The 13,089-nt window shown below is 37.1% G+C and overlaps 1 protein-coding gene across 2 annotated transcripts in view; it reads right to left on the bottom strand.

Moving 5' to 3' along the window:
* F13b (coagulation factor XIII B chain) overlaps positions 1 to 13,089 on the bottom strand; it is a 41,973-nt gene that overhangs the window by 12,932 nt on the left and 15,952 nt on the right. For both annotated transcript variants that reach the window (XM_008831573.2, XM_029562795.1), the window contains exons 9-10: positions 6,823 to 7,023; positions 5,956 to 6,141 (exon numbers count right to left, since the gene is read on the bottom strand). In XM_008831573.2, the coding sequence (XP_008829795.1) occupies positions 5,956 to 6,141; positions 6,823 to 7,023 (387 nt within the window). The remainder of the gene's footprint in view (positions 1 to 5,955; positions 6,142 to 6,822; positions 7,024 to 13,089) is intronic.

The following is a 13,089-nucleotide window of genomic DNA, read 5'->3' as shown; positions in this document are numbered from 1 at the left end:
ACCTACTGACAAATTATACATAGCAGATCAAGAAATATATGTCTAGGTAAGGTTTATCTGAGAACAACTGGTCTTTGCCCAAGATTCATCTACATGGCACACAGTAATTAAAAGTACCAGACTTGTGGAACCAAACTTCTTGGATGTTTAACAGACATACTTTGAGGCCTATAATAATTTGATAAGAGGGACAAAGGACAGTTTTTGCTCCTTGTCCTCCTAGGTCTCCTAGTTCCAGGGGACTATGAGCATCTCTCAAAATGTCCTGTAATGGTGGTGGGTCACCTGTCATCTTGATCAAGGAGGCTGAGGAGACCCCACCAGATGGATGTGAACCAGTGTCCAGTCTACAAAGAGGAGAGTCAACACAGATGAATCCCTTCCTCCATGCTTCCAAGCGAAGCCAACCATGATCGAGCAGGACCTTTGACTTATCTTCACATAGGCAGAACTGGTAAAAGAAAGGAGCCAGAGGTGCTTTCCAAGCCCATGTGACCCCTGAAGAACAGGTCCTCAAACGACCTTAAGAGTCAAAATAAATTGGTTTATCATGGCCAGCTCTATGGCCTTATACATCCAAAAGGAAAGTATAACCAAAGATTAAAAGGGTCAATATAATTTAAGAGTCCATATGCATAGCTACATGCTACATAACAAGCAACAATGTCAGATAGGAGATACCTTCTTTTGAGTTGTTGGCCAGGGTGAACAAAGGGACTCCCAAATAGTAACCCAGGGCTGACTAGATTCAGCAGAAGGGCAAGTGGTGGGGATTGGCTGGGGTGCTGACAACACAGCGGACAGTAGCAGGGATAAATAGTATAAGGGCTCTAGTTGGGGAGGGGGAGGCTATGGGAGGGTGCCAACTGGGAAGTGGGTGTTTAGTCGAGTCGAATAAGATGGTTTGGGACGTTCTGTGTGATATACACACACACAAAAAAAAAAATCAACAAATTTTTTTAAAATGTATTATATTTGAGAAGGAAGCATGGAAATTTACATCATACTAATTAGTAGAGGTGATAAACATTATCATTGAAATACACCCAATAACTTCATAGACATATACAGGCACCAAGGGTCCAAGTGCAACCGACTATGACTAGTAATAATCAGATGCATACAGATTTGAGATGCATGTGCCAACATCTCAGTGTTAGTAGCAAAAACAATGTGTCTTTCTGCAAGGAACAATATATTCTAAAATGAAATGGAGATCTTTTTAAAGGTTAAAAACTCATCCAATTTTATGTCTTACAGGGCTTATACTGAGTTCAATATTGTATAACTATATTAACTCAACTGTGAACCTAGAAACTTGCACCCACTTGTGAAAGAGATGTATTCTTGCTCTGGAGTGTGTTACTGAATATGTCAAATCTGTAGTGAAATGCTTCTTCTAGTCATGTAGTTATTTAAAAAAATTTTAAATGATTAAAAAATAATAATAATTAGTAGATATGAAAAAAATTACCTTTGAAATCTACCTGATGACTTTATATCCATACTCAGATGCCAAGGAGCTCAGAAAGTAACCGACTGTCACTAGTAATAATCAGATATATAGAGATTAGAAATGCATGTGTAAACATCTTAATGTCAATTGCACTGAAAATCGATTTTTCTGTATGAAACTGTATTTTAATAATGAAATGGAGATCTTTTTTAAAGGTTAAAACCTCATTTCATTGTATATCTTATAGGGTTTATGCTGAGTACAATATTGTATAACTGTAACAATTCAACTGTAAACCTAAAAATTTATAGCCAATTTTGAAAAAGATGCATCTTGGCTCAGAATATTGTTATTGAATATGCCAATGTTGTTGCAATGAAATGCTTCGTCTAAGTATGTGTTATTAAATAAATAATTAACTGGAAAACAAATAAAGTAATCAGGTGTAAAAAAAATTACACAGGGCAACCCATCAAGATTTAGCCTACTTTCATATTTTGTGCATCTAATAAAAAAGTATAACTATACAAAAGGAAATTTTTTAAATAATTAAAATGAGAAATACTTTAAATGTACAAAGAATTCAAAGTGCTTTTCTTAATAACTGATAAGAAAACAAGCACAAATAAGTACAGATATAGATGGAGTTAATGAAATAAAAACCAAAATTCAATCCAAGTGACATATATTCAACAACAAAATTAATTAAAGCAAAATAACACTATCCTAATATATATATATATGCTTGTTACAATGCAAGTATAATTTGATTTAAAAGGAAAAACATAACATATGTCAAAGTAGAGAATCTCTAAAATGAAAAAAAAGTAAACAACAAAACCCGGGCGTGGTGGTGCATGCCTTTAACCCCAGCACTTGGGAAGCAGAGGTAGGCATATCTTTATGAGTTCAAGGCCAGCCTGTACTACGTAGTTAGTTCCAGGTCAGCTAGGGCTACAGGGAGACCCTGACTGAAAAAGAAGAAGAAGAGGAGGAGGAGGAGAAAGACAGAGAGACAGAAAGACAAAAAGAGAGAGAGAGAGAGAGAGAGAGAGAGAGAGAGAGAGAGAGAGTGCAACAAGGTAGAATAAACATTTATCTATGGTATATCTAATAAGTGCTTACATATCTATCCTATATCAAGAATTTCTATATCCCAAAGAAGAAAGAAAGAAAGAAAGAAAGAAAGAAAGAAAGAAAGAAAGAAAGAAAGAAAGAAAGAAATCTGAAATATTTATAACTTAAAAGAAACTTCTAAATGTTTTAGGGCACATAGAAGGTATCAAAATGAATATTGTAAAGGGAGTGATGCTAGATAGGCTGACCAGGCTCCAGTGAATGAACTCACATGCAAGGACATCTGGGAACACTTGATTTGACAGACCTTAACATATATAACAGAATGCATGAAATCCAGTGCTGCGGGGAGCACTAAGGGGAAGAAGACAGGGAAGGGGGTCTAAATTAGATTAAGACATAGTATATGAAATGCACAAAAATTCAATAGAAAATATATATATTTTAAAAAATTGAGGTCTGGGAGGTGACTCAGTGTATAAAGCACTTGTTGCACAAGCACAAGGATTTGAGTGCAGATACCTAGAACCCACATAAAGCCAGATGTGGCAATGTACATCTGTAACCGCAGAGCTCCTACCAGGACATAGGAGGCAGACACAGGAGGATACCTGGAAACCCACAGGTCAACTAGCCTGATGTACACAATGGAAAACAAGAGACACTGTCTGAAACAGTTCAAAACAACAAAAATCTTTACCCTAGGTTGTTCCCTGATCTGCATATGTGTGCTGTGGCATACCTGCACTCACACACATGAACATTCCTACACACACATTCATCATATACACAACACACAAACAAAGATAAAAAAATTTTGAATTAGATCAGTAAAAATCCAAAATATAATAATGTGAGGATGAATTTAAAGTTGTACCTAGAAGAAAATTTGCATAGTCAAGTTCATATATAAAGAAAAATTATATACCAAAAATCAATAACCCAGGTATCTATCTATGTAAGCCAGAAAAATAGTAATTAAATAGTGCTAATAATGTGTATGAGGAAATAGAGAACATAAATTCAGTGAAACGGAAAGCAACATCTGACAAGAGAACTAATCAATGTAAATATTCTCTCTTTAACAAGACTAGTAAAGTTTATAAACTAATTTTGTTACAGGATAATAACATACATAGCAAGACAAGTCTAGAAAGAGACACATGTAATAATAAAATACTTCACTAAAGTATTAAAATGAAGTTAAAAGAATGTGACAATAGCAGCATGCCAATAGATTTGTCAGATGTAATGGGTAAGCTCCAAGAAACCACTCTCTGAAAAAACTAACAGAAGAGAGGCAGCTTACTATGTACTAAAGAAGTTCATTTCACTAAAATATTTACACAAAGAAAATTCAAGAGCTAGGTAGCTTCTCTGATCAATTCTGCCAATCATTAACAAAGAAATAATATCAATCTTACATAAATTCCAGAGAACTGAACAAAGGAAACACTTCCCAGTTCATTGTATGTGGTCAGCAGAAACTTGATACTAACCCTGAGAAGAAAGTAACAGACCAGTCTCTCTAATGAAAACACATGCAGAACTCCAAAAGAAGATATTATCAAATAAAACTAAACACATTTAAAAAATCACAGTTCGTCTTAACCATGTGGAATATTCTTATGAGACTTTAATCATATCTCCACATTCAAACATGAAGCACCATAGCTCATTGAATGCACAGAGAATAAAGTGATAATCTCTACTGGTACAGCAATGGAACTTTTACCTTGGAGGTCATCAACAGTTCTCTAATTGGACTTAAGGCCCACACAATGGAAGGGAACTCATGTGTGGTACTGTAAACATATCCAAGTGCACATGGTTGAAGAGGTCATAGGCCCGAGGGAAAAAACTACTTTTGCCCCTTCCCTAGACCAACATAATTTCTTAATTTTAAATACATATCCTTATATTTACAGACAAGTGTACTTCTCACCACTCATCAAAGAAGCTTTGTTTTGCAACAAATGGAGGCTATTACAAAGTTCCATAACTAGTCAAATGTAGATAACAAATGACTGTGAGGTGCCCAGCCCTATGTGACATATCAACAATGAAACCTCTATACTTAAGGCTCAGGGAACATCGTGGAAGAGGGAGTTGAAGGAATGTAGGGGCCAGAGGGACAAGACACCTTCTGCTACTTAGGCATTCTAGAAATCTCCACAGTATGGTTGCCTATCAAGATCTGTATAATGATAAAACCAGATGACAGTCAAGATGTGAGGGGAATGTCAAGGGTCCCACCTCAAGGCAAAAAGCTACAGACAATCAATACATGCTGTGGGAGGGAGAATCAGTTTTTTCCAGAGACTAACTCCCTGAGAGGTTATCTAATCCCTAACGGACAGCTCTAAACACAGGTATACATGGACACTCTAAATGGACTCAGTGCATTTATGTGTGTGTATGTGTGTGTGTGTGTGTGTGTGCCTGCATGCATGCGTGCACGTGCACACACATGTGTATGTCTGTGTCTGTGTTTGTGTATATGTAAATTTATAAATATATATATGTATATGTATCAATAATAAACAAGGAAAATTACAAGAAATTGAAATGCAAAGGGGCAACACAGGAGGAGCTGATGTGGGACAGGGAAGGATGAAAAAATGCAAAGAAAATACTCATGTATAAAATTCTCCTAAATAAATAAAATTCTCCTAAATAAAAAATTTTTAAATGAAGTGATAATCATCTGACATTTCAACAGCTAGAGCTAGAATTAATCATTCATTGAAAATTATTTCAAAGTGCTCAGGAAAAATAGAAATTTTAAAAGCTCTCTATTTTGACCTAATTTTAAAAATGTGTTTACAATACCACTGTATTCCCTCTTCCATTCGACATTATACTGATGTCCTCGCAAGTGAAATAAGATAAGAAAAAGAGATAACGGTGACAATCACAGAGACTTAGTCTCCTTATTATTTATAGATAAGCTATTTTATGTCTTTTGAGGTTCTTGGGAAATGTGACTTGCATTGAGAAACCTTGCTAATAAGCATTGGCTCACTTCATCTTTCCATATCTGCATGGCTGGTTCTTTGTTCCACTATTGTACTCTAGTTCTGTATTATAGTACAAAACTGAGTAATACTTGTTATTATTGCTGTTAATAATAATTGTGAGCATTTTTACTTACACCATTAACACCATTATGGCTTTCCTTAAAACATAATATCAAACTAGTACATGGTTCATGGGTTGTACACAATTGGGAAGAATAAGCTGGACTATTGTTATTTGTGATCCAGAGGAAAGACTAGAAGCCAGTGATTAAGTAGGAATATCATTGAGACAAATGTAGCAAATCAAGAGCTGTATTAGTGTCATAGCAACTCAAAATGGCAGAAAGGTAAACATGTGTCATTGCATTTTATCAAACAGAGGCATATTTTAGCAGTACATACCTATGCACAATGGTGGTGCAGTCCACTCTCCTTCTACACAATAGGTCTCCCTAGACCCCTGTAGGAAATGATGGTCAAAGCACCTGTATTCTACTGTAGACCCATTTTTATAGGTTCCGACTGTCGCTGAACTAATAATGACTCCATTTCTAATAAGTGGAGGAGATGTACACATTCCTTCAGATTCTGAAAAACAATTATGAAGAATACAATAAATATTTTAATGAACTTCCTGTGGTTTGATAATTGCTGCAGAAATAAAATGAGATATTTCATGGACTTAAAAAGGTGTTTTTAAGGCAGTTCTCAAATATTTCTAATATTGAAGATTGTTCTTCAATAATATATTATAAATTTTATTATCATTATTAGACTTTCATGTTACAAAACTTAAATATATATTTACAACTATCAAAATATTAACAATATGCTTTTATTTTTCCCTTTCAGTCTAGCCAAAGGTGAAACGTATATAATGACTTAAAGCAATACCTTCCATATGCATTAACTTGCTTTTCTTTTATTAAAAGAAATAGTCCCTATATCCAAGGAGTAAACAAAAATCTCTCACATTCTACCCTAAAACCTTTTTTCAGACAATGATCTCTAGCAAATTCTGAGTAAAGAGATGTTTTACAGTGTTGCTGAATATAACCAAACCTCTGATAGTCTGGGATAGTCATGAAACTTCTCACTCTTCCCTTTATAAATTTCTCATTGGGGTTAAACTATGTTAGCATAGTCTTCCTAAGCAAGTGTATGTGCTGACTAGAAATCGTAAATAAGATCAATTCCAGTTTGGAGCAGAAGATGATGGTAGAGAGATTAATCAATTAAGAGACTGTTTAGCAGCATTAGTTTTTTTACCTCTTCTAACACACACAGGGTATTTCACATCTCCTCTATTGCACTTCACAGATAACTCCGACAGTGGGGTTGATGGAGACAAGTCATATCCCTGTTTACAGGCAAAATCTATTAAGTCTCCATGTAAGATCTTGCCTTCATAGTTCCACTTCATCTCTATGTTATTTCTGTTCATGTTATTCACATTAACAATGCATGGCTCTGAAAAACAAGATGTCCTTTAAAATTTTTACTGACAAATATAAAAATAATATATTCTAAAAATCAAAATTATAATGCGTTTAAAGCAATATAGATATTTGACATTTGTCATTATTAAAGTTTCTCACACATATGTATTAAATAAAGAGACCAGTGGGAGAGAGAGAGATACAAAGGTGTTGAGGTATATGTCAGGTAAGGCAGGGTCTTCATTCACCAGGCACTACACCTGGGACTCACTAGGCTCCTGGGGGACAAAGGGAATTCCTTACTTTTGTAACTTCTCTGCAGAGGATGGTTGTTCTAAGGTAAGCATCCTTAGCTTTATTGTCTGGACTACTGATTCTCAATAGAATTACTATTGTGATTATAAGAATCTGGGCTTGGAGGCACTTAGATAGGGAATCTAGCCTCAATTCAAAGGGGTTAGGGTTAGGCTAGCAGAGCTGTTTACTAGGAAGAGTAGGAATATGGAAGAATATTTTTGTACATATTCCTCCTAGATCTGTGCGAGACAAAGACAAGCCACAGGGGATCTAGTATCTCCATTGCTAGATCTCCTTTGTCCTGAGCAGCAGAGGAGAGAGGGGACTGGACTTGCTTTCCCACCACACAGGGTCAATCAGTTATTTTTCTCAAAAGACAGACCACATAGGTTGCTATCTATAATTTTAAAGTACAGGCCTATGAGCTAAGGATATGGACAAAAAATGCATACTTTATCACTAACTAATTGATGTTTCTTGTTTTCATTATGTCATGGATTAAAATCTATAGTTAAAAAACATCAAAAATATTGTTTCAGGCAATTAACCAGCTGGGTTAAATAAAATTTCTTCCAATAAATTACCTTGAAATAGAATATATACTTAATTTTTAAATACTTATAGAAAACCTGCTATTCAATACATACATATACGTACATATCAATAAGATGAAGACCCTTGAACACATGGAGCTTGTATTATAACTGAAACTCCCACAGTAAATCATAAACATTAACAATTCATGAATTGTGAGCTGTGACCATATGACCGCTAACTATACTACAAGTCAGGTGATAAATGAGTAGTGGAAAGGAAGGACTATCAAAGGGCTAAAGGAAGGTGGTTGCACTCCTAAAATGATTGGGGGAACCCTAACTGAGACACATTTGTAGAAAAACTTCATAAAGCTATTAAGGATTGAACTTTGTTGTTTTCTGATGAAGGAGTTTAAGGCTGAGGGAGCAATCAACATAAAGGTCCTGAGATGAAATCATGGCAAAGATAAAGAGGGCCCCAAGCCTGGAGCAGCACAAGAGCAGGGAAACAGGCAGGGAGACGGAGAAAGGTTCCAGCCTGGAATACTGACTCAGAGAAAAGATTGTAGGCTTTATACAACCATCTGCAGCAGGAGCACTTCCAATTCCAATGGATAATGAGATGGCAAAGCTCTCCCCTCTTGCCCCACTGACAAAGGTTTACCCTTAAGCAGTTTGCTCTGATTCCTTAGTACAAGGTGGAAATGTCTTCAAGCAATTATTCCAGACACAGAACGGCATTTCTTTAAATATTGCTATTCTTTTTTTTTTTTGGTCTTTTGAGACAGGGTCTCTCTGTAGCCCCAGCTGTCCTGGAACTCACTATGTAGACCAGGCTGGCCTTGAACTCACAGAGATCTGCCTGCCTCTGCCTCCCGAGTGCTGGGATTAAAGGCGGCGCCACCATGCCCAGCTATAAATATTGCTATTCCTTTTAATTTCTTGTTTCATTGCTATTTTAATGTAGTCTCTGTCTTCAGAGTTGACTTATAATTCAGTCCAATGAAATAGCAGTGACATCACCAAAACTTAGTATCAAAAACACATATAAATATGAGCACAACAGAAAAATTAAAGCTGAAAGGTGTATTTGAATTTGAATGGACACACTATGTTCAGAATGACTTGAAAGGCAGAAACCACAAACAAAAGGCTAAAATAGGAGAAGGCTTTAAACTAAAACTTTGTTTTAAAACACTATAATTAAAAATGAAATACTTCTAATAAAGGAAGATTGCACAGAAACCCCGACTGGTCATAAACCCCAGTCGTGTTGATTGGCCTTACCAAAGAATTGTTAGCCCTTGTTTGACAATATGGCCCCAGAACACATCACCCACAACCATAAATCGATTCCTATTCTGAAAACAAGTCCTTCCAAACAATGTCAGCCCTAAGTCCTTTACAAATATTTCTACCCAACCCCCACAGACTCTGTCTCCACATAGGAACACACTTAAACTCCCCTACAGCCTGACCAGTGGGGTTGCAACACTGATTCCAAGGGTCTGCTCCCACCCCTCACTGACTATAAAAAACATCAATTTAGATTGTCGAGATTGGTTGCTTTCTCTTCTAGCTGAGATTTCTATTCCTGCCATACAATAACTTTGATTCTTAGATGGTTAATATAACTTATATGGCTACAGCTCTCATGAATGTAGAAAATGAAAGCTAAATGATGAACAATGATTCACACACACACACACACACACACACACACACAAAACCCAAGCCTGTGGCCCCAAGAAAACTAAATACTAATTATGCCTAAAAAATTGAATTAAAATAATTTTGCTTATTAGATTAACAACAACATGATAAGTTAAATATTCAGGTCTACAACACTTAAGAAAACTGCAACATTAATTCCCTGATGGTATATAAATCAGAATAAAATATCTGAAGGAAAATTCTACAATTAAGAAAAAACTAAAGGATACCCATCCTTCTGCTTTGGGACCACCCCCAGGCCTACTGCAGCACTGAAGCTGTAGGAGAGCTTCTGACTAGCTGTTGTGAATGAGCCAAAGCCTTCAGAATCCATCCTCTTGCTTTGGGATCACTCCCAGACCACACTACCAGAGCTCATGCCTTCTCTGCTAGCTAATGAGAACCAGCCCATCCTGTTCCCATGGGCCCTCCTTGGGTGTCCGCCCCTTCTTACTGAATCTACCAGAGAGCACCTGACTAGCTGGGAGAGTTAGCAAGATCCCTCCAGGCAGGTCACCATTCCTCAGCTTTGGAATCAGCCCTAGACACTCTGCAGCTCCAGGGCACACATCTTCACTGCGTAGCTAGTCAGAACTGGCCCACCAGATCCCCATTATCACAACCTGGGCCTAGGCTCCTTTGCCCTCCTAGAGAGCTTCTTTTTAAAGTAGATGGCTATTATCACAGATACCAAAACTGGTCAATTCAGAGAGAATAAGAGATTTTGGCGTGCTCAGCACTAAACGGGATAGCTATACCACAGCTCTCAACCAAGGGTCAGGAATCATCATGGAGGAGGGATTGGAAAGATCATACAAGCCAGAGGTGGTGGGTAACAACAATGAAACAGTTTCTTCTGGCCCCAGCAGGGCAGTGTCACATGTGAATCTAGTTATTAGTGCACACACCAGACCTACACAAGCTAAAGTCAGACAAAATCACGGCATGGAAGTGGGAGGTAGGTACAAAGCCCTACCTCTAGTTGAGGAACTGTGAACAACTGATGGCTTCTGGAAGAGGGGGAGTCAGGTTTTTTTTTTTTTTAACCCGTCTGACTCAGGGATGGCCCCACACTCAAAAATATGTGGGGAACACAAATTCGAGTTGATGGTCTTTAAAAAAAAAATAAAAAAAGAGGACATAAAGCTGAGGTGGTGAGTAGAGCCATAGGGGTAAAGTTGAATATCATCAAAATATATGAACTTGTCAAAAATCAATACTATTCATATACTTATTTATATGTATAATGGAGTACATGAAATTGGGCAGGGTGCAGATAGGGAAGGTGATCAAAATATGATCAAAATATATAGTATGAAATTCAAGCATTCAATTAGAAAAGGAAAATATTATTTTAAAAATAGAGTTGAATGCCTTATTTGAAATTTCCAGTACTAAAAAATGAATGCCATCCTTAAAGAAAGAGACTGAAAGGAGATGGAAAGACCTCCCGTGCTCATGGATTGGTAGAAATAATATTGTGAAAATGACCACCCTACCAAAAGCAATCCCAATAAAAATCCCCACAGCATTCTTCACAGAATTATAAAATAAACACCCTAAAATGCATATGGAATCACAAAAGACCCTAGATGGCCAAAGCAATCTTGAGCACAGAGAGCAAGGCTGGGGGAAATACCATATCACACTATATTACAGGCATGATATTAGCACAAAAAACAACACTTAGCTCAATGGCACAAATGAATGCATGTAATTTCAGCCCCCTGATATTTGACAAAGATGTCAAGAATATACAATGGAGGAAAGACAGTACCTTCAACAAATGGTGCTGGTAAAACTGAATCTCCATATATAGAAAAGCAAAATTAGACCCATATCTATCACCCTGCACAAAAGTCAACTCTAAATGGATCAACGACCTTAATGTGAAACCTGAGATGCTGAAACTGTTAGAAGAAAACATAAGCAGCACCATACAAGATATAGATGCAGGAAAGTACTTTCTAAATTGGACATCAGTCACTCAGGAATTGAGGTCAACAACTGACAAGGGGAACCTCACTAAACAAAAAGTTTCAATACAGCAAAGGAAACAATCAATCAAGTGAAGAGGAAGCCCATAGAGTGGGAGAAAATCTTCAACAGCTACACATCTAACAGAGGATTAGTATCCACAATATAGAAAGAACTCAAAAAAGCAACTGATTCAATTAAAAGATGGGCTATGGGCCAGAACAGAGAGCCCTCAAAATAAGAAATAAGAATGGCTAAGAAACACCTTTAAAAGTGTTCAAAATCCTTAACAATTAGGGGAATGCAAATCAAAACCACTTTAAAATTCCATTTTACCCCAGTCCAAATGGCTAGGATCAAGAAAACAAATGATATCAAATGCTGTCCTGGATTCAGGGGAAAGGGAACCTTTGTTCACAGCTGGTGGGATTTCAAACTGGTGCAACCATAGTATGGAGAACTCTTTAAAAACTAAAAATAGGTGTTGGAGAACATGGCTCAGCTGTTAAGAGCACTGGCTGCTCTTCCAGAGGACTGAGATTCAATTCCTGGCACCCACATGGTGGCTAAGAACCACCTATAACTCCAGTTCCAGGGGATCTGACTGCTTCTTCTGACTTCTGTGGGCATTGCACAACATAGGTGCTCTTACACACATGCAGGCAATATACTCATACACTTAAAATAAAAATAATTTTTAAAAACTAAACATAATTCTACCATACAGTCATGTTATACCACTCCCAGGCATAAAACCAATGGACTCATCCTACTGCAGAGATACTTGCACAGCCATGTTTGTTGCTGCTCTTTTCACAACACCTAACAAACGGAAACAACCTAAATGTCCCTCATCTGATGAATGGGTAATGAAAATGTGGCACATTTATACAATGGAGTTCTACACAGTGGTAAAGAAAAACAAAATCATGAAATTTGAAGATAAATAGATGGAACTAGAAACTGTTATACTAAGTGAAGTAACACAGACTCGGAAAAACAAGTGATATATATTCCATTTCATTTATGGATCTTAGCTCCAAATCCTTAGATGCGAATATATATTCTGATGTGACTGCCAAGAAAATGGAAAGAAAACATGGGGGCAATGGGGAAGAAGAGCCCAAGAGAGGAGGATAATAGGAGACAAGTGTTATCAAGGGGGAAATGGAGAAAATGGGAGTACTTTAACTGGGGAGGGAGTAGGGAGGGTTGTACAGGGGGAGTGAGAGGAGAGACAAACAATACTTCAGCGGTGTGAAAAACCAGAAGGAAATGTATTAGTTCAGAGTCCTACTGAAAAAAAAATACACATACAATATCTGTACATGAGTGCACGTGTATGACCAAAGGCTATATAGCAAAAACACAATGCCAGCAGGAGAAACCTCCCTTTGAGTTGTTGGTCAGAGTAGTCAAAGAGACTCTCAAAATAATACAGGCTATTTCCACAGTCCTTGATTGCCTACCGGAACTTGAAGGTAAGACCCTATTGATGAAGATAGGATATACTTCAGACACAGGACTTGGAGCAACTGAGCAAGCTGGAACTAACAATGAATCCTCCTCCCTGA

The sequence above is a fragment of the Nannospalax galili genome, unplaced genomic scaffold, assembly GCF_000622305.1.
Source record: "Nannospalax galili isolate Female #2095 unplaced genomic scaffold, S.galili_v1.0 scaffold955, whole genome shotgun sequence".
Lineage (NCBI taxonomy): Eukaryota > Metazoa > Chordata > Mammalia > Rodentia > Spalacidae > Nannospalax > Nannospalax galili.
The sequence above is the reverse complement of the archived record's forward strand: the minus strand, read 5'-3'. Positions and strand labels throughout refer to the sequence as shown.